The sequence below is a fragment of the Musa acuminata genome, chromosome BXJ3-9 (assembly GCF_036884655.1).
Source record: "Musa acuminata AAA Group cultivar baxijiao chromosome BXJ3-9, Cavendish_Baxijiao_AAA, whole genome shotgun sequence".
Classification (NCBI taxonomy): domain Eukaryota; kingdom Viridiplantae; phylum Streptophyta; class Magnoliopsida; order Zingiberales; family Musaceae; genus Musa; species Musa acuminata.
Genome location: NC_088357.1, coordinates 42181642 through 42204314, shown reverse-complemented (window position 1 = coordinate 42204314; position 22673 = coordinate 42181642). Strand labels below are relative to the sequence as shown.

General features: G+C 36.6%; 2 protein-coding genes across 3 annotated transcripts; both read left to right on the top strand.

Annotated features, from left to right (window-relative positions):
• The first annotated feature begins 9601 nt into the window (after nucleotides 1–9601).
• LOC135650079 (phosphatidylinositol/phosphatidylcholine transfer protein SFH6-like) lies at nucleotides 9602–18314 on the top strand. 2 transcript variants are annotated; one of them, XM_065169196.1, is made up of 15 exons: nucleotides 9602–9824; nucleotides 9935–9970; nucleotides 11191–11491; nucleotides 12453–12552; nucleotides 13408–13674; nucleotides 13788–13865; nucleotides 14112–14213; nucleotides 14304–14353; nucleotides 14455–14554; nucleotides 14690–14788; nucleotides 14863–14979; nucleotides 15316–15463; nucleotides 16335–16738; nucleotides 16951–17025; nucleotides 18116–18314. In XM_065169196.1, exons 2-15 carry the CDS (start codon nucleotides 9937–9939, stop codon nucleotides 18134–18136), a joined length of 1896 nt encoding a protein of 631 aa, XP_065025268.1. In that variant the 5' UTR covers nucleotides 9602–9824; nucleotides 9935–9936; the 3' UTR covers nucleotides 18137–18314. The 2 variants fall into 2 exon arrangements, with proteins under 2 accessions (XP_065025268.1, XP_065025267.1); XM_065169195.1 differs by having other exon boundaries at nucleotides 9620–9828.
• A 1999-nt stretch (nucleotides 18315–20313) lies between these two features.
• On the top strand, nucleotides 20314–21601 carry LOC135650080 (DNA damage-repair/toleration protein DRT102-like). Its single transcript, XM_065169197.1, has one exon. The coding sequence runs from the start codon at nucleotides 20381–20383 to the stop codon at nucleotides 21356–21358; it is 978 nt and encodes a 325-aa protein (XP_065025269.1). The 5' UTR covers nucleotides 20314–20380; the 3' UTR covers nucleotides 21359–21601.
• The last annotated feature ends 1072 nt before the right edge of the window (nucleotides 21602–22673 follow it).

Here is a 22673-nt window from a genome sequence, read left to right as displayed (position 1 = left end):
AAGTAGTTTCATCATCAAAATACGAGATTCAACAATCTCCCCCTTTTTGATGATGACAACCACTTGATGACGGAGTTAAACTTAACTCCCGGAGTTTAAACAAACTCCCCCTATCAATATGCCATATTGATAGAACCTTGAATTCAACCTGAATTCAAGTCATTGCAATATTCATCATGAATACTTGCAATACGTCAACATGAACATATGCATAAACTTATGCATCACATGTCATGTCATCAACATACTTCTCCCCCTTTGTCATCAACAAAAAGGAGAAGTACCACAATCAAGTGTTTGTGATATTGGTTCAATTCATTGCATGAAAAACATAGTATCAAGTTTTATCATAATGCAATCTTTGGAGCTAGAAGATTTAGCAAGTATTTCATCATGCTTAGAACATTCATGCTATCAAGTTTTAGATATGCAAGTTTTATAGCATATAAGATAGCAAGTTCTACATCATGTAAGCTAGCAAATTAGAGATGTTCAAGAAGGCAACTCTTGCTTCTTGAAAATTTTGCTCACTTTGCTAGATGCGCAAGTTAGCATTTTTGCCTCTTTTGAGATAGCAACTTTTTGCTTCTCTTTAGACCAACAAGCTAGCAATTTTTACGATATACAAGTTTCACAATATATAAGCTAGCAAAAATTTCGAAAGCAAATACAAGATAGCTTTCTTGTGTAAGCTCATGATTCTTGCTTCCTATTGCAATGTGCAAATTGCAAGTTTTGCTTCAACTAAGATATTCAAGATAGTGATGTTCAAGAAGACAATTTTTCTTCTTGAAATGAGCAAGTTAGCAATCTTTGCTACTTAAGATAGGCAAGCAAGCAGTCAAGTTTTTGCATCTTCTTGACTTGTACAAGCTAGCTATCTCCCCCTTTGTCATTGTAAAAAAGGAAGAGAGAATACAGTTTTGTACTTCTTTTTTCCTTTTACAACGATTTCAAAATCATGACAAAGGATGAATAATCAAGTTATGAATGTCAAGACAATTTTTCATCATGAATATTTTATCATTGCATGCATCATTATCATAAGTTGAAGTATTACATGCATGATATCATATCACCATTCATAATTACATTAATGTTTCAATATAGCAATTTCTTCTCAAAATGTGTAACTTGGCACTCATAGCATTTTAGATCATGATTTACATCATATGCAATACATCACATCATAATTAGAAAGCAAGTATTGCATGCATAATTGCACATCATAAATGTTTCATATCATGATGGTATCAATTTTGTCAAATTATATCCTATCATGCATGATCAAAACTTCTCCCCATTTTATCATTGAAAACAAGAAGAAAGTAGGGGGTAGAGCATAAAAGTATTAAATATTTTAATCATTTCAAGGCATCATAGATCAAGTTATGATTCGTGATTCATCATAAAGCAAGTTAGTTTTCAATCATCACATAAGGCATTTAAGGAATTTTTGAAACATAGGAGAATGATTAATTTAAGCATACAATGTTTCAATCCAATTCAAGTCATGAATATCAATGCTTTCATATTGTGAGTATCAATTCATGAATACCACAGGATATTATTTGTGACTTCAATTTTGCAAGATCAAGATTATGATTCAAATCAAATCATTAACTTGAAATTCATAATCAAGTCATTAAAATTAATTTCGAGATTCACAAAATATCATGAAATCATTAATCTCGATCAGATGGGAAAAGCATTTTCTTTTTAAGTGATTCTTTTAACGCATCATAAAAAAAAACTCATTCATAATTCAAGTGATTTACAAGATATCATAAATGAATTTATCACTTGTATTTCATCAAAATCGAGAACTCTAGAGATAGAAAATGATTGAAGCATTTAACATGATTGATGCATGATTCATATTTAAAGTGTATCTTATATCGTAAATACGAATCAAGCATTTGTCAAATCTGAAATCATCCTCAAAATTACATTCAATAAATTCATGTATGACAAGCATAGATTTATCAATAAGATAGAGGATTACATTTCAAGTGTTCATCAATTGTAGCATTTCATCATGTGGTAAGATATCAATGCGTAAAACTGTGAAGCAAGATTTTGTTTGATATCTTGATACAGGGCATATAGCAATGATAGCAATCATATATTTCTTGGTGATGCAAGCATGGGATAATCATAGCATAGTGTTTATAGCATCAATTCATATATTTCTCCCCTTTTTTAAGTGTTTCATCTTAAGTGATCGATTTCATGTTAGCATGCCTTTTCATTTATGTCAAATGAAAACATGCATCAACGTTTAGGATCGTAAAATGAATTTCATCATAAAACCATCAATCACAAAAATCATCATGTATATCTCATGCATGAAATTGTCAATCGAAATATTTAATTTCATCATTATGCATTTCTTCAAATCAAACATGATCTTTAATCAAAATCGAGAAATAACAATGGAAATTAACGTAATGCACATTATTACTTCTTAACCATGATTTCATATTTTCAATCAAGATCATTTTATTTGTTTATCATAAAATATGCAATATTATCATTTTTGAAATTACTTAGTATGATCATAATAATTTTTTTTTTTTTAACATGTAATTTTTAAGAAAATTAATTCTAAACTAAAAGAGAAAGATACATCATGAAAGCATCAAGTAATTTCAAAATAAATTAGGGGGATTTCGATTACCTCATCATTGTAGGCTGTTAAGGCGTAGTTTGCCGCCTTGCTTTTGTTGACTTTCTCTTCTTCGGAGGAGCTCGATTCATCCCAGTTTTTGTTCTTCTTCTTGCGTTTAAAGCAAGTAGTTTGATTCTTTTTGCTTTTTAATTTTCGTTTCATTTGTAGTTTAAGTTCACCATCACTTGAGCTTATGCTCGAGTGGTCTTCAAATGTTCTATGTCCCAAATCCTTCCTGTTCTTTGGAAGGTGGTTCTCAAGTTCTTCACGTGCATTGCACGTCATTTCATATGTGATCAATGAACCAATTAGTTCTTCAAGTGGAAATTGGTTCAAGTTTTTCGATTCTTGAATAGCAGTTACTTTTGAATCCCAAGTTTTAGAAAGTGAGCGCAAAACTTTGTTAACGAGTTCAAAATCCGAAAAGCTTTTACCAAGTGAATTTAAACCATTGACGACATCCGTAAAACGGGTGTACATGTCAACAATGGTTTCGCTTGGTTTCATATGAAAAAGCTCGAAATCATGCAGTAAAATATTAACTTTCGAGTCTTTGACTCTACTAGTTCCCTCATGCGTGATTTCAAGAGTGCGCCAAATATCGAAAGCCGTTTCGCACAAAGAAACCCGATTGAACTCATTTTTGTCCAAAGCGCAAAATAAGGCATTCATAGCCTTTGCGTTTAAAGAAAAATACTTCTTCTCTAAATCCGACCATTCGTTCGTCGGTTTAGAGGGAAGTTGAAAACCATTTTCAACGATATTCCATAAATCCAGATTTAGAGAAATCAAGAAAACTCTCATTCGAGTTTTCCAGTAAGTGTAGTCCAATCCGTTAAAGAACGGTGGACGAAAGACCGAAAAGCCCTCTTGAAGAGCCATTTCTCTCGGGTGTAAATCCGAAATGAGAGATACCCCGCTCTGATACCAATTGTTAGGATCGAGAGCACTAAGAGGGGGGGGGGTGAATTAGTGCAGCGGAAATCTTACAGCGATTAAAAACCAAAAGCTGCGTTCGTTCAATAAAAGCTATTATGATGCAAAAGCTAATTCTCAGTTTGTATCTAAGTGCAGTTTGCGTCTAAGCGCAGATTGCGTCTAAGCGCAGTTTGCGTCTAAGCGCAGTTTGCGTCTAAACACAGTTTGCGTCTAAGCGCAGTTTTGCGTCTAAGCGCAGTTTACGTCTAAACTCAGATTTACGTCTAAACGCAGATTTACGTCTAAACGCAGATTTACGTCTAAACTTTGAAACTCGTTTGTATACTCGCAGAAGGCAGTATGCAGTTGAAATCAAGACGTAAACGTGAACTGAGAACTGATGATTGTGAGAGGAAAGCCGATTTACGTCTAAATGCAGTTTTACGTCTAAATGTTGAAGCTCGTTCGTAAAATTGTAGAGGACAGTTTGCAGTTATCAATAGGATCAAAATGTAAGTGTAAACTGCAAAGAAACTCTTTCGTAAAAGCACGGAAGACAGTTCTGCAGAATCAAACGTAAACTGTAATGTACGAAAATACGAATTTACGTCTGAATGCAGATTCGGAAGAACAGCACTTAGAACTTGTTCGTGAGAGCGCAGAGAGCAGTAGTAATGGAGGAGGTTTGCAGTAATGATAAAGTGCTCAAAAATAAACGCAAACCAGAGATTTAGAGTGGTTCGGTCAGCCTTGACCTACTCCACTTTTGGCTTCCTCCACCGACAAGGTTGCCGACGTCAACTAGGGGCCTTCCTTCAATAGGCGAAGGCCAAACTTCCCTTTTACAGTTTCTCTCCTTTTGACAGGCTCAGGAGACAACCTTTACAGACCTTTCTGTCCTCACTTTATAACTGAAAACTTGAAGAACAGAAGGAGGAGACTTAAAGGCTTTACAACACTTTTGAGCTCTTAGAATCACAGAAAAGATCAAGATTTCGGTGTGGGTCTGTATCTTTTCAGTGCTGAATGGGTGGGGTATTTATAGGCCCCAACCCAATTCAAATTTCGAGCTCAAAACGATCAAATCCCGGAATTCCGGGATCAGGCGGTTGCACCTCTTGACTGGAGAGGTGGCACCGCCTGGCAGAGCTCGAAGTCTGAGCTCAGGCGGTTGCACCTCTCGACTGGAGAGGTGGCACCGCCTGGCAGAGCTCGAAGACTGAGCTCGGACGGTTCCACCTTCTCTGTCAGGGGTGGTTGCACCTTCCTGCCAGAGCTCGAAGACCGAGCTCAGGCGGTGCATCTCCTGACCAGAGAAGTTTCTCTTCTCTGCCAGAGGTGGTTGCACCTCTCTGCCAGAGGTGGTTGCACCACTCTGCCAGAGCTCGAAGACCGAGCTCAGGCGGTGCATCTCCTGTCCAGAGAGGTTGCAGCTCTCTGCTAGAGCTCGAAGACCGAGCTCGGTGGTTGCATCGCCTGCCAGAGCTCGGAACTTGAGCTCTGGCGGTGCTACCTCTCGACAGAGGAGGTTGCACCGCCCAGTCTCGCTTGGAGACTGAGCCCTGGGCGGTTGCACCTCTTGGCTGGGGCGGTTGCACCGCCCAGTCTCGCTGGGAGACTTAGCCTGGGCGGTGGCACCTCCCTGCCTGGGCGGTTGCACCTCCCTGCCTGGGCGGTTGCACCTCCCACAGCTACTTGGGTTCGAATGGGTTGAACCATTCGACCCAACTTGAGTTCTTCAGGGGCCCAATTGCCCCAGGATTAAGCTAATGGGATCACCTCCCATTTCTAACTTAATCACCGTGCTAACTACGATTAAATCTAAGACAATTTCTGCAGCTTTGCTTCGGTACGTCAATCGCTTCTTCCGGCGAGTTTCCGGCGAACTTCCGTCGATCATCCGATGAACCCTCGGTGATGCTTCTGCGGACTTCCGGCAAACTCCTGGACTTTGCGACGATCCACTTGGCGAGTTCCGACGAGCTTCGCTTGGCAAGCTTCTGGACTTCTCGGATCTGTTCTCGCAGAACCTCCGACGACCGTCCGTACTTCCGTCGAACTCTCGAACTCCCAACGTGATCATGAACTTGACTCCGGCGCAACTCCTGCTGCTTGTCTATCTTTCATCGTAGTTAATCCTGCACACTTAAAACAAAACTTCGATCGAGACAATTAATCCTAAGCAATTAACCAAGTTGTCCAGCATGTCATTGGTCCCTCGACGCTTCGTCTGATTCTTCGGCGCATCGTCCTCTCCTGCGGCCTATTGCCCAATCGGCCAGTTGACTCCGCAACTCCGATATCCTTGGCACAATACCCGCTCTACTTGGCCCGATGCCCGAGTCCACGGCCCGAAGCCTTCTGTCGATACGTCGACCGATCCACCGGCCCGACGTCCAATCTTCTGACATGTTCCTCCGGCACAACATGATTTTCCTGCTTTAATTGTCTCATCCTGATCAAAGCATCCTGCGTCACTCAAAACGCAGATTAAATCATAAACATATATCAAGTAGTTTCATCATCAAAATACGAGATTCAACATGCTTGACAAAGGATGAGACCAAGGAGGGATGGGTTACTCGACGATCGAAAAAATTATACAAAGCTCATAAAGATAAGAGGAATTGTTGACTCGAATAAATTGATACTTATGCAAGGGTTTATACGTGAACAATGGATTATTCATGACCATCCCAAGATAATCGAAACTTAATGTCACAAATTTTTAAAACTTTTTCTTCATCATCCTCGGAAGGATACGTCCATAGAAAATTAAAATGTATAACAAGTTTAACATATTACTGGATTTTAACTGGAATAGTCACAATATATAATTGAGTTCCGATCATTGATTCATTATAAAGTTGAATAAGTTTAATGTGGGTGATCTAATTTAATCGACTCTTTCTCGCTCAACAATGCCTAAACTAATATGATCAAATCAAATCTAACCAAAGTACTCCTCGCAAGAAAGCTTAGGCTGACACTTCAACCTCGTGCAAGTGGGTGAGGCAGGAAAGCAGCAAAAGAACGGAGAAGGGTCAGCAAACGAACGGACACAGCTCACATGTCCTGCGTGAGGACGAATGAGACCATTCAGGCAGCAAAAGCTGCAGCTGCCGCTGCAGCACTTCAAATTCTCTGGACAACATGGCCTTCACAGATCCCGAGAAGATGCGCTGTGTCCTCCTCTACTGTCCTTTTGCTTGTGTCATATGGAAAGAGAGAGACAGAATGACGAGGTTAGATGCGTTTCTTCCCTCTTCGTTCCGACGTCTCTCTTTGCATGGGTTATAAGTGTTCGACCACTCCAAACTTGGACATGAGGTTGTCTTTGATGGGGTCTCTGCTTGGACTTTTTTTGAAAGGAATAATTCATTGCATTGATTTGGTCTACACACTTACCATGATATTTACCATATAATTATCTCTGAATCACATGTAACAAGCAGAAAGCTTACTAATACCTTTCGCAAACCTTCATTTCTAACCTTCTCACAACACATAGCTCGCAGTGGTCAGTATCGCTATATGCCAACACTTATCGACACAATCATCATTTGTAAAGGTATTTAATTTTTTTTATTATTTTTTAACTGATTTAAAATCGACGAACCATCGAATCCGAATCTAATTCCTTATTACAGGCTATAGAAACTCGATCTTAAGGTCTACCTCCTCTTTTCTAGAAAATAAAAATACAAAAAAATTGGTACCTCCTCCATTTGTCATTCAAATATATGACATATTTTTATCTAATTCCCGTCCATTACGGCATGTTGTCGCGACAATGATTTGATCAAAGTCTTAGGAGTCACATCGAGCAACAACCGATGCCGTGTGGGTTGGCTTAATTGATGCCCATTGCCCACATAACAACTACATGAATAAAGGGAGACATGAGAGACATGAGTGCAACTATGAAGATAGGTTAAAGATCAGTTGATATATGATATAAGAATTGAGCCACGCATACAGTTTTCCTAAAATTACTTTTATTATGACTCGAAAATTTTATTTATATGAGATTAAAAAAATGAATGAAAAAATAATCTTAAATTTTTTTATTACTAAAAGAGTTAGATAATCATATGATACTTTAAGTTTTTGAGTTGTATCAGTGTTTATTTATCGTTCTATAATGACTTAGAATCTTAAAAAAAATCTAAAATGACGCCAGAGTTAGATCGATAAAATATGATCTAAGTTAAGACTGATTAAAAAATAATTATGTTTGATAAACTAAATAATTAAGATCGAGTGAATCGTCGTCTAGAATGAAAAAAAAAGATTGATCGGAAAGAAATCAATATATATATATAAGAAAAAAATAATTAGATTTAAACTTGAGATGTATTGATATCTGATCTTAAAAATAATAATAAAAATAATAATAATAATAATAATAAACTTTACAATAATCCATCAAGAAAATGGCAATCATAAGCATTAGACTTATTTTCTCACAACACATACTTCAAAATGAACAATCATAAGTAGAAAAGATATCCAATTAGACTTCCTTTTGGAAATGTAGGGTAGATATGCTTACAAAAACTGGACCACTGGGGAACAAACTGTTCTTGTCATGCTTTGTATGTCCAATGGAATGCCTTTTATGTGGTTCAATGAATCATATTCTCATCTTGTTAAACTGTCCATCTTTTCTTTGATCCTTTCTACACTCATAGGATGTCAGGTTGGGGACAGTTGTGCATATCAGTCTTCACTTATTGTGAAGGTGACGGCTTAACAAGAAAGAAAGGAGAAAGAACAAAAAAACTAAGAATTGATTCATATAAACATTAAAGTATCAAATTTATATCTTTAAAGTTTGAAATCTCCCATTTACAGTCAAAAATATTATTTTCTAAACATCACGGTTTAATCCAACATCCAAAGCAAAAGATAATTGAGTTGGTGTATGGGGTTAGATTAGTTTATTAATATTAACTTGGACTTTAGTATTTTAGATTAATAATTTATTATTGAGTTAATAACTAATCTAAATATTAAGTATTGTGATAGGTTTAAGATGAAAATGACTTATCAATTTTGTTTGATCCAAACAATTAATAACAATATAATATATTTATAAGTCAATGTTAATTTTATGTATTTATGATGTTGGACTAATCCTATGAATAGTCTTTCGGTTTAAATACTAAGTCGATTCTAATATCAAATATTACGATCCAGATCTAATAGGTTATTAGTCTATCAATTTCATTTCATTCGAATCAATAATTAAAATATTTAAGTTAAGATTAATAATAATATATTTATCAAATTTTTATAAGTTAATTTTGATGTAAAACTAATCATGATGTTATATATCACGGCTAGTGATTATGTTAATACAACTAAAAAAACTAAATAAGTAAACTAATTGAGTTAAAGGAACAATTAATTTCTGATGATTCCAATGAAGAAAAGAAAGAAATATTTTTTATAAATAAAAAATTTTAATTACTAAGAAGAGATCATACAATATGACCTGTGCATCATATAAAATGGATGTGAGACTCAAAAGGAATATATATATATATATATATATATATATATATATATATATATATATTCTCGAACGATAATTATTTTCTTGATATAATATCTTATTTCCTTGCGTGGTGGGAATGGAAAACAAAGATCGAATCATATATTCCCACTTTGTGCCACGTCGCATTCTTTTACGGTCAAAACGAGGTCGCATGGTTTTGGAAACAGCATGATGAGAGAGAGAAAATTGCTTTTAAAAACAGATACGGCCCATTTTGGTAATGCATGTGCGGTCCGGATTCCGTGTTTCCTTCATGGCACCAAACAGATAATAGTTCGTTTTTATTGGACGAACTCTTGGCCCACAGAGTGGGCCCAGTTATCGAGTGGCTTTTCTCCAATGAAAAGCTTCTATTTTGTAAAATGTGTTCGTAATGAAGTAGGTTAGATTTTAGATGAAACTAATTTGCTTACGTCTCTCCGTATTAGAATACGTTCAACTGTCTCCAATCGCTTCTCGTTCACTTTCTTTCCCTTGGCAGGCCGAAGGAGAAGAACGCAGAGCGGAGGGTAAGAAAAGGTCAAGTCTTGCGGCCTCTCCGAGCCGTAGAACACCTCCGGTCGGAGCCCCGGTCCACCCGCCGGCAGCCGCCTTGACGCGATTCACCGCCGATTAGGCCCGGCTTCTCTCGCGGTCTTCTTCTTCTCTGTGGGGAATTAGTAGAGCTGTGTGGTCGGTATGCTTGTCGTTAGGATTTCTTGTTTCGATTCCTTGTAGGGGTTTTTGACCTTTATGAGTGGATTTATGATACAAAGTTTGGTTTCTTCTTTTACCTTTGGCAGATATGTCAGGACCACTCGATCGATTTGCGAGGCCCTGTAAGTTTTTCTTTGGTATTCGTTTCTTAATTTTTGTTTCCAGAAAAATCGTTTAGTATCTGAAGAAAAAACAAATACTCTATATGGTTTTGGATAGGTGGTAAATTTGCTTTCTTTTTATCATTTTTGGGCTGGAAATTTCTTGATCTATTTTTTCTTGAGAAAGTGTATGGTTGTTTTGTCTTAACTTTTTCTCGGAAGTTGGTAGAACATTCAAAGAGATGGCTTTTTTATGGCCTTGGATGGATGATATTATGACTCAAAATAAAAGGAGACGGCAAAAAGATAGAAGAGAAATTGGAATTTGGTATTTCCTCGAAAAAGTAAAATAAAAAATAAAAAGACAATTTGAAATATGGTTCGTGCAATTGCTATTTTGCAAGCAATAAAAAAATAAGTGCCAAATTAGAGGAAGAATTTGTTCTTCCTGCCTTGGATGATCTAGATATCAGTCATTCTTTCTACTAGGATTGGTCTCTTTCTGATATTGAAAACCTTTAGTTCAGACTCTAATTGCTCCACCGTGCAGCCCTTTTTATCGTCGACAACCATAAATCTCTGTACCTTAGATTCATGCTTTATAACATATAGTGATAAACTGATAACCATAAAGAATTGCCACCTGAAAACAGCATCACCATCCTTCATATGATGCTTTTGATCATTACTAGAGATGCAAACTCTTTTCAAGTATCTTTGTTGAGTTTGATGATAAGAATCCACTTCTCCTTCTATGGTGGCAATTACAACTGCAGAGGCATGGCTACATCTGCCAAGGCTATACTTGAATACTATGAATATCAGTTAGTCATTGATCAATCATATGCCAATATTTGTGTTCATTTATGAAGGTACAAATTTCTCTTCTTGTTGATTGTGCATGTATTAGTAATTTGGAAATGGTTCATTCCACAGAGTTAACAAGATAAATGAATTATGTTCATGTGGTTCAGTACAAATGAGTTTGGCATTGTTGACATGTGTCCTTTGGGTCAATAAAAATTAATACATTGGGTTTTTCCACAGTACTAAAGACCTTAGTTAGCTATGTATTGTTCACGTGTCTGTCTATGTTTTTCAAGAAAAATGATATAATTTTCTACACTTGAATCATTAGTTTTGATATCTTCATAAATTGGTCTGCTGGACACACTTCTGATGATATATGATGCTTTCTAGAAGTTAGATTGTGGTGGTTGATTTTTGTTATTGAGTTGCAGGCTTCGAGGGGTTCTCCAGTCATGATGAGAAAAAAGAGCGGAAATCAGATGTTGAGAACTCAGAAGACGAAAGGAGGACAAGAATTGGTTCTTTGAAGAAAAAAGCCATAAGTGCATCAACTAGATTCAGACATTCTTTAAGGAGAAAGAGCAGAAAGAAGCTTGACACTCGCGTTAGCTCTGTTTCAATTGAGGATATAAGAGACATTGAAGAGCTGCGTGCTGTTGATTCATTTCGCCAGTCCCTAATTCAGGATGAATTGTTACCATCAAAACATGATGATTATCATATGATGTTGAGGTAACCTATCATATACTTTTAATGTAGTTTTGCTTTAAAATTTATGCACATGACCTTCAATAAATGCTGAAGATACTGTTTTCCCACCTTACTAGTTTATGTGTTGTTTGTCACTTGAAGTAAAATATATTGGCATTCTTTTCTATTTTGAGCAACTGTAAGCCGAATTCTTTCTAATCAAGACACTATCTTATAAAATGACACCTGATGCAAATCTATATAATATGTGGAAGATGATCCTTCTATAGAAATAAGAGATTATCTCCTTTAGTTTTCCAATATTTGAGTAAATTAATGTGACATTAGGACAACCAGAGTTCGAGATTCTTATGGTTCTTGGATTCTTCTCCACAATAACCATAAATAATTAGAGTGTGCATTCTTGTAGTACTTTTCTTGGACACAGATTAGAATGTACATGCACTAAGTTATAGAAAAGACATCTCAATATCTTGATCCACTATATGAGGTTAGATCAAGAGTTCAAAATGCTATTTCATATAACACCATTGCTTGGAAGTAGTACTCAAACCATTGGCGTAACCACTAGATTGTTATGATAATAAAAGGACTACTTGAATTACTTAGTGATTGTTCTGTAATAACCTCTGCGTAGTTTGTTGTAAATCATCTTTCATCTTCATTTGATGGTTGTGTGCTCATGTGAGAAAAGCTCAACCAATTGAACGTCTTGGTGGTTGTATATCTGATAAATGCTTTATTGGATTGTTGCAAGTGATCCTTCTTCTCAGTGTAATTGTCTTGGCTTTATGACCTTGTGCTCATCCAAGAAAGGGTCACTTATTTTACATTCATATACACAATTTTATAGATCTGTTCATGCTAAATCAAAGATATTGTTTTTCTTGTCAAAATATTAGCTCTCATGCTAATATTTTTATTATTATTTCATTAAAAACTATTTATTATTAATCTATCTTATGGCATTTTTTACCTTTAGATTTCTGAAAGCACGAAAATTTGATACTGAGAAAACGAAGCACATGTGGTCAGAAATGCTTAAATGGAGGCAAGATTTTGGTGCTGACACTATTATTGAGGTATTGTACAAATTGATTTCTCCTCATTAATTGTTGTTGATATTTTAGGACTTGCAGAAAAAAATATTTTTTTATGCAATTGAAAAGAACTGAATAGAGGATGATGTAGTGTGGTTGTTTCTTTATGACCTTAGTAATTAGGGCTATGGCTACAGTCATAGATGCTCGTTTACTTAAACAGGAGTACAACCACGTCCATTGACCTTTCCCAATAATTGCATTGACAACAGTCTCATCTTTCACAATGCTTTCAACATATTTGTACACAACAAAACCATTTGCTTTGTGCATTAGCATAGATGATGAAGTACATCTTATCACTCAGAGGGAAAAAGATGGAGAACAATTTAGAGTGTGTTAAAAATATATGAAATAATTAAAATGCTGAAAAAGAGGCTCACCAACATGAGCTTTTGCCCCCTTGCAATTTTAACAAGAAATTATCAGGAGTGATTCACTTAAAACCAATTCTCGATTTGTGCAAAGTATTTTTTATTAGTCCACCTCAAGTTGGTAGTCATGTAAGACTCGATGACTCTGGTTAGCTTGTATCTTGCAGAAATCCATATAAGGTTTCTTTTTGAGTTATACTGAGTCCATTTGTAGAACAAGTTGATTGAAACTACTTAGGCCCTTCATCTTTGACATTCTAGGTAACAGTAATCATACATGGGTGTATAATATACTTAACATGGTGGATAGTCCTAATGTACACCATGACCAATCTATTCAGTTTCCATTTTTGGAATGTCTTGTCCTGGTCATACCTCAGTGTTCCTCTATTCGAAATATTTAGTTAGTTTTGATATCCGACTTTATTGAAGATGATAATTTTTTTAATTTTCTCTTCATCAGGATTTTGATTATACAGAGATAGAAGAGGTTCTAAAGTACTATCCACAAGGTTATCATGGTGTGGATAAAGAGGGTAGACCAGTCTACATTGAAATGCTTGGAAAAGTTGATGCTAACAAGCTAATGCAAGTGACAACTATGGATCGTTACATAAAATATCATGTGAAAGAGTTTGAGAGGTGCTTCTTACTTAGGTTTCCAGCTTGCTCGATTGCTGCAAAAAGGCACATTGATTCCAGCACAACAATTCTAGATGTCCAAGGCGTGGTATGTTATTAACATTCTTTTACTTCACTGTGGATGACTTAGTTGCAAATGTTATACAACTTCAATTGCAATGCTGTAACTAACAAGTTACTGATGAATCTCTTTTCCTTTAGGGTCTGAAAAACTTTACGAAGGCTGCAAGAGAACTGATCATCCGATTACAAAAAATTGACAATGATAATTATCCAGAGGTATATAATTTATTTGCATATTATTTTGTTTAGCTTCTTTTTGTTTCCTTTTTCTACTATCCAATTTTAGCTTGGAATCTTTCTCTGTTTTTTCCATATGAATTTCAATTGTCTTTTGAAAGTCATCTAGATGGAGCATAATGGTTAGAAAATATCCACATAGGTGGACCTTAAATAGATGGGACATGACTTCTTGTTTAAAGCCACCTGAATAACTATTTTTAACAATTTTATTCTTTTCTGCAGACGCTATGCCGGATGTTTATAATTAATGCTGGTTCAGGTTTTAAGCTTTTATGGAATACTGTGAAGTCATTTCTTGATCCAAAAACTACTTCTAAGATTCATGTAAGCTAGTTCCATCTTGTGTCACAACTAATAGTTCCTTTTTCTGTGAATTATGTAAATGACAATGTACTATTTGCAACTATTCTTCAGGTTCTTGGCACAAAATACCAAAATAAGCTGCTTGAAGTAATTGATTCCAGGTCTTTCCCTTTTTTATGTTTATATGTGTGTTGTTTTATGGAACCAATTTTTCTTTCTTCTCTTTGTCTCATCGTCTGAGCTGTGGATCTGGATTCTGTAGTGAGTTGCCGGAGTTCTTTGGTGGTTGTTGTACATGCACTGAGTATGGTGGATGCCTTAGGTCTGATCGAGGTCCATGGAAAGACCCTAATATATTAAAGGTCTTTTCTCTATCACTCTCTATACAGACAAATGAGCACACACACACACATACTTGCACACACAAACTTATACACTCACACAAACATTTTACTATCTTTAGATAGATAATATTTGATGGTTTGGATGGTAAGCAGATGATTCTTAATGGTGAAGCACAATGTGCTAGGCAAATTGTTACTGTTTCAAACAGCGAAGGAAAGATTATTGCTTATGCTAAGCCGCGATACCCAGCAGTAAGAACTGCAATAGTTGCTTCTCTTTACCAGGTTTTATACTGTTTGTAAATGCCATTTGGTTTGTGTACCAGATAAAAGGAAGTGATACATCTACTGCAGAGTCTGGCTCAGAACCTGAAGACATTGGTTATTCAAGAAGACCTATCAATTATATCCATAAACCTCAGTTGACCCCTGTTCATGAAGAGGTGAACAATTGCTTCGTTTGAGTTAAATAGGTTATCAGTAAAATTTTATTGGGTAAAATCTGAGAGCAATAATTTGCAAGGAATTTATTTTGAAAGACGTGAGATAATAATCTATTTTTCAAAGAATAATTAATCTGTTATTATTCCTTTTTTAATTGAAGATCCCCTAATCCCAAGAGCTGCTGCTTTATATCCTTTTGGAATTCATTGAAATGACAAAAGCAATAGTAATATGTGTATGGTTATTTTTTTGCAATTAAGTAAATAATCATCATTGAAGCATCTCAACCTTGTACTGTTGTGAAATTTGGTAATGCTACTAGATTTATTAAACAGGTCAAAAATATGCAAGCCAAAATGTTAGGAAAGGCTAGGGTCTCTGGTGGCTCTTCTGAGTATGAAGATTGTGTGCCCATGGTTGACAAGGCGGTAGATGCAGCGTGGAAGAATCAAAATTCTAGTTCGGTACACCCTTCCTCCGAAGGTTTGTGAACTTGCAGTTGATTATGTTGAAGCTGTTATAATGGTCATCCTTTATTTGCTTATATTCAACCTTCTGAACTAAAAATTACACATATATACATCTGCAACGAGACTAGTCTGCTAAGATATCAGCTGATCTCGTTGACCTATTTCTCAGTTGGGATAGTTTTCCTGCTTTGATTATGTATCTGTAGCTTCCCGAAGCTGCTAATGAAAAATAATTGAACACAAATGCTGTTAACCTTTTCTTTACTTGCATTGCCCTTCTTATTCTTCATCTATTAATAGTAAGTTTGGGTCAACCATGATGATAAATGAATGATATGGTGGTAAGATGGATTGAGAACTACTGCACATGACAGAAAGTTGGAAACAAGCTACAACAGTCTGTTTGGTGCAGTCAACCTTGCCTTTTACATTCTTCCTATGTTTATATTTGTGAATCCTCTCCGTGAAAACTTGAATTGGTGCTAAAGTTGCATTTTCTATGAAAATTTGGAATCAAGATCTCTACTTCCATATTCCAGAAAATTCTACTTTAACAATAAAATAAAGCTGCTTTATTGAGGCTAATAGTGTTGGTGCTGTGAGCCTGTGGCTTATGGATTAACAAGGTTTTTGCACTGGAGCACAATTATAACCTACTTTACAATAACAAATACAGTAATGCCAAACCTAGATCCACTCCACGGATAGTCCAACTATTTTATAGATTCACATTTTTATTTCAGTATGACCTACCCCATTTTGAAGCCAGAGCATAAAGTCTAATTTAATCCATGTCTTAATGCAATTGATTCTTTCCATAGCTGATTTACTATCTTTTGTATTGATGATAGTCTTGGCTAGTCACACCAATTTGCTTGATGCAGGTAGATTTCGGTTGTTTGACATGAGTCTGCCATCAAATGGAATTCATGTTCAAGTTATTACATGGCTTACTGCCTTCATTATGACCCTTTATGCAATGTTCTGTTCAGTCACAAGTCGTGTGACTAAAAAACTCCCGGAGAAAACACACGAGTTTGATCTCTACTCTCCTGAATATGACCTAGATCATATGCCTAAAGAGGAATTTCGGCCACCTTCACCTTCCCCTTTTTACAAAGAAGTAGATCTGCTTTCCTCTGTCTTAAAAAGGTTGGGAGAGCTAGAGGAAAAAGTTGATGAACTTCAAGCAAAACCATCAAAAATGCCTTACGAGAAAGAAGAATTGCTTGATGCTGCTGTTCGCCGAGTGGATGCATTAGAGGCTGAGCTTATTGCTACAAAAAAGGTTAGCTTTGACTTTATATTTTGGATAACAACAAATTTATTTGCAGTCTACTGTAACCAATGTAGATGAATTGGGATCTCAAATCAGTAGTATTGACATGATTGATGAAGTAAATGCTGATAATCTATTTTGCTTCTCATATATGGAGTTCCAAACTTCCACTTCTTAATAAAATGATGAGTATTTATCATCAACGCTTTGTTTCTGAACAGGCTCTATATGAAGCTTTGATAGGACAAGAGGAACTGCTTGCATATATTGACCAGCAAAGGCACGCTAAATTTCGGGTGAGTTACTGGTAAATATGTTTTCCTCCAATATAATTCTTAATTTTTGACATGTATTTTGTGTGTTTAATTCAAAGGGAAGGCACCACCTACATTATGGTTTCATGATTCATCATTCTTAAAGCAACTGATGTTTTTCCAATTGCATACATTTTTAGTTAAGTCTCAGCTTTTAGTGACACTTTTGTTTTTCTATTTGGGACATTATCAAAGAGAACTTAGATGAACATATATTACACAAGTCCCAGCTCACACATGCCAGTCATATGGTCTCTGTTTCTTTCTCTATATTATGCACTCCTATAGGTTACCTCTATGGATTTTGGAAGTGATTTAAGGAATGGTGAGCAGCCACCTTCTGATAGTCTGTCCCATTGTTAGTCATTTTTGCCAACAACCTCATTAATTGTGTACAATGCCCCTACTGAGATTTCGCATTGGTGGGTCCCTTTGCACAGACCACTTCTTCTCTTTGTTTAAAACTAATATCTGGTCGAACAATGTGACTGCAGCAGTGAGTTAGCAATTGTTTTTTTTTTTAATCATCACTGACATCATAAGATCTAAAGATAAAACAAAGCATGGGGCTTCTGTTTTCACCACTCATCAGCTTTAATCATTCTAATGACTCCCTAGGATCAGCAGGATTAGGTGCTATACTGACAAGGAACTATTATATATGAAAAAGAAGTATTAAAGGTCAAAAAGCATCATATGTATAGGGTTCAGAAGATAGTTGATAGCATCCATTTGTGATTATCATCTGAATGGAGACAATAGTTTATGGTGAAGGGGTGTTGTTCTTTCCCCTTTCATTCCTGTGGTCAATTTATACTACTGTAATATTGTCATTTTTATTCATGATTTCAAGAAGTGCCATATCAAACAACATTTGCTGTGTACATCCAACCAGCATTCTAAAATCATAGTTAGTGCAAGTCTGAGAAATCCAATGCTGATCTTTTGAGATTACTTGATGTCCATAATTATCATTTGTTTCAACTGGTGAGCTGCACATATGATATCATCCTGTAATTGTAGAAATATTCATGTGATTTCCTATTCACAACTTTTCTTCTCTGGTTTGCAGAAGAAAAAATTCTGCTTTTGAGGCTTGCCATCAGCACCATATTACGCGACCGGTATATTCTGGAGTTTAATCTCCATATGTACAATATATACATGCATATATATAGACTGTATTTAGTTTGAGATTGTAAGGAATTTCCAAAAGACATAAGCTTTTTGCTCTTCTGAAGCCAAGAGAATTTGGAGCTGCATATGATCAATTTAGGCTTGTGCTCTCGTCTGAATCTTGATCTTCTAGGCTGGAATAAAAACCCTAAGGTTACATCATATTTTAAGTGGAATTTTCAAGCATATGTGCCTGATGCCTCTCAATGTTAAGCAATCTCTCTCTACTATTACAGGCTCAGCAATATCATTACAGATCACTATCACTCCTACCCCACTTTTGTCCCCAATGTTTCTTCTTTATTAGATTTTATAAAGTTCTATATCAAATTAGCTAAAGCGAATAAATAATTTGCTTGACCAACAACTAATAGATCTCATAGAACTCACATCCATGATCTGTTCTCCAAGATGCCAACGTTGACATTTAATTTTCCCACATTCTCTTTGTAGGGTAAATTCTCTAAGAAAATTTCATGTTTTTATTTTTTTAATATTTTTGTGAAGCATATATATTTTTGTTTATTTTTGCTAAGCATCTCTTTTATCATAAAAGATGAGATTATTCTTGGACTTCGTCACATTGATTATCGCCTTTGTCTCATCATCACCGTTAGTTGTCACCTTTGTCACATTGTGATCACTTGTTGTCTCTATCTCACCACCCTTGTCCTTGTTCTTATCCTTCGACGGGGTCTCGCGTTAGGTTGGAGGGTGATAACGTTTATGGTAGAGCCTTACAATCTCTCCTTTGAACTCTATGTTCTCATTGCCTACTCTTAGCTTCGTTGATATTTACTATCTTCTCTCCAACCATTACATCGTTCACCCCGTCGACTCTACCGTAGCCTAAGATTTTTGTCTCTCTCGATTAGATTCAAGAGACCAACAACATTCACATTCAGGATCCATCTACTCTCGATGTGAGATGATAAAGCGGAGACTAAGAATAAATTTATCTTTTAAAAAATAAAAAACACTCTATATAAATAAATAGTAAATAAAATATTATGCAGAAAAAGATAAAAAAAACTTAAGACTTATTTTGGAGGATTTGTCCATGTTTACAGATACACCAATTGATTTACTGACAAATATGTTTGTTTCTAAGGTGAGGCATCAAAACAATGACCGTAATACCTAACATAAAGAATTGATGATTTCTCCCTATTTTATTGGATGGATTCCTCTCTCGATGATATCCAGTAATCATAAAGAAGCGGTACAGCTGGTTTATGCTAATTGACGTATCATTTCGTGGAAGGCTCGTCGGATCTCCAGGTAACCACAACTTCCACCGGTTGGCTACCGAGAAGTTTCCAGAGAACCTCACATCCACCGTCCATTTCTGCACAGATCGGCATCAATAATTGCTCCGCATCTTTTCTTCCCACTCATATTATTTTATATCGAAATCTTTGGCATCCCATAAGTAATATCTTATTGTTAAACCTAATGATATTAATTATCTTTATATCTTTATTTTCACAAATTTCTTTAAAAAAATTATATAAAATATTTTTTTTTATTTTTATTAATAAAAATATATTAATTGTCAATCATTATCTGATATTTAAACATCACGTGAAAATGTCCAAGTCACGTTTTTTCTATTTGCTCCCGTAGACAATAGTTCCAGACAGATCATTCGAGGTTATCTCTTTACTATCATTTATATGGACAAAACTTCAAAAAGAGACATTGGGATAATTATAATCTATTCCCTCTAAAATCAAGTATAAAAGCTAATAAAGAATTCTTTTTAAAAAAAAAATCATATCTAAAAAAGTCATCGAATTAATTTGAATATTAAAATTATTTTTTCAGTATCAATCTTAGTACAAAGTATCACCTTCGAGAAGTCATCTCGGAGCCACCTCGATTGGACACTCTTATGCCAAATTATATATGAGTTTCAATTGGACCCATATAGAAAAAACGAATTATTGAGGATTAAATTGCAACCATATACAATAATGAGTGTTTATGTTGATGAGAATTCATATGGGCTTTTTTATAATTTCTTGAGAGGCTTTTATATAAATCGAAATATTATAGGACTTATTTGCAAATGTTTCCTTGGGTATCGGTTCTTCTGCTCACTCAACCCTCTCCCAAACGAGAAGACGAGAGGACGAGAGAGAGAGAGAGAGAGAGAGAGATGGCTTCGGACGGTAACGTCATCGCGGCACCCACGGAGGAGAACGGCACTGCGGCGCCGCCGTCCGGCACCCCCGCCCTTAAGATCTACGCCGGCGCCGATTTCTTCGGTTGCAATCTCAAGGACGCCCTTGTCGCTTACCTCCGCTCCCTTCCTGGCGTCGAAGTCGTTGACCTAGGCACTGATAAGTACTACTCCATCGCCGAGCAGGTCGGCCGCCTCGTCAGCTCCTCCGCCTCTGGTGGATCCTCGCCGGAGACCCGCGGGCTCCTCTCCTGCGGCACCGGCGTCGGCGTCTCCATGTTCGCCAACAAGTTCCCCCGTGTGTACGCCGCCACTTGCTCCTCCGCCAGTGACGCCGTCAACGCCCGCTCCATCAGCTCTTGCAACGTGCTCGCCGTGTCCGGCATGAACACCGCCCCTGATGACGCCGTCAAGATCGTCGACGCCTGGCTGCATACTCCCTTCAAAGCCCCCTGCCCCGCATCTGGCGGCGTCGACTGGCCGGACGATATCCAGGCTTTCCTCGACAACGCCACCGCCGAGATGGCCGCCATCCCCAACCCCTCCTCTGCCGCCTCCACTTGCGCCATCTGCTGCTTGAGGAAAGGCATCAAATTTGAGCCCGTCGGGATCATGCCTGGCGGCGAGATGAAGATCGTGCGCGAGAGCCCGACATCGGCCATCGTCAAGTTCAAGGCCGGGAGCGTCGAGCCGGCGCACCACCACACCTTCGGACACGACCTCGTGGTGATGAAGGGGAAGAAGAAAGTGTGGAACTTGACGAAGAAGGAGAGCTATGACCTCGAGGATGGTGACTTCCTGTTCACACCGGCCTGGGATGTGCACCGGGTCAAATACTTTACCGATACTGAGTTTTTCATCAGATGGGATGGGGATTGGGACATCTTCCTCGATGAGGACCTGGAAGCAGCCAAGGAAGCCATTGATAAGGAGCTCGCCAGCGGAAAAAATTGAAGCACTTCCTGTTGGGTATTCGTAGACTTTGTACTCCTCTGTTTGCGGCTATAAGGATAATGGGCTTCCTTGTGTTTGTGGTATATGTTGCTTTGGTAAAAGGTGATGATAGATAGTCGGACTAGTGTCATCATGCTGCTTGTTTGAATATATGAATCTGAAAATGTTGCTGCTTGGAAGTGATAGTAGTACTGTAAAAAAGAATTAGTAAGAACTTTGATGCACCAAGAATAGTTATGTTTATGCTGCTATTCTTAGATTGCTTGTGCTAGTAAATTCAGTGGCCATAGCAATGGTGGAATCTTATCTCTGTACCTAGCTTCTGTTCTCGATATTATCAGTGGTCATGGTATTATGAAATTTTAGGATTGCATTCTGTCAAATCATTTTTTTGAGAGGTGGCCATCGATGCAGTAATGTGGTACATGACTATCCTTTGTTCCCCCTTTTAAACTAAAGTTTCTGAAGAGCTTGTTGCTGAATGAATGGTATACATATGCATTGTTTATTTATTTAGTCATCATGAACATGATTCTGTTGCTTGATCTCTTTGCATGAAGGTAATTCAGCAATATAATATTTGTTAATGTGCATATCTTAAGAGTTCTCCGCATATGTCAATGCTAGATCAAGGTTTTGGGGGCATTTGATATTGTTTCTATGATAGTGAATATCATTGTTTCCTTTTGATTTTAAGTGCATAAATATGTTTTTTGAAGTTCGAATCTGGAAATGTGAATTCTTGCTTTAATAGATGGAAACACTTGATAGCAGTAGCACTAATTTCAGTGAGTATTGGGTCTAGGATATGTTGAGTTCTAGGACTGACTGCTAGTTTTGGCTAGATAATAGTAGATATGATGGGAAAGCAATAAAATGAGTTCTAAGAGTCTTAGTTGACTAGATAATAGTATAAATGATTTCTTTAAAATTCCTTGCCATATTTTTTCTCGTAGTTATCAGATTGGTTGTTAAGTGATATTATGACCTGCCTTATTTCTAGTTTAATAATTCTCCTCATGATTCTTAAATGTCATGTGAGATAAATTGTAATTCTAAACAGGAGAAACTGAATAAATTAAATGGAGATTTACTGCATGTTATTTATTTTTTGAATATAATTGTTCGTTCACTAACTTGGGTCTTTTCTTTGAACTTGTTTTGTCTGTCTTCTTTCGTTATCAATTTCCTTCTGGGTTTAAAGCTAGCTTGTCCTGGGAATACCTTTTAGTCCGTTTACAAGTTAGTTGGTCAATGGTGAGTATGTCATAAAACATGATTGTACTTTGTAGACCTGTTCCTTTAAGCTGAACCT

Coding starts and splice junctions, on each gene's coding strand:
- LOC135650079 (XM_065169196.1), top strand. CDS start 9,937: ATGTCAGGACCACTCGATCGATTTGCGAGGCCCT. Junction 11,492..12,452: donor GATTATCATATGATGTTGAG/GTAACCTATCAT, acceptor TTTTACCTTTAG/ATTTCTGAAAGCACGAAAAT. Junction 12,553..13,407: donor GTGCTGACACTATTATTGAG/GTATTGTACAAA, acceptor TCTCTTCATCAG/GATTTTGATTATACAGAGAT.
- LOC135650080 (XM_065169197.1), top strand. CDS start 20,381: ATGGCTTCGGACGGTAACGTCATCGCGGCACCCACGGAGGAGAACGGC.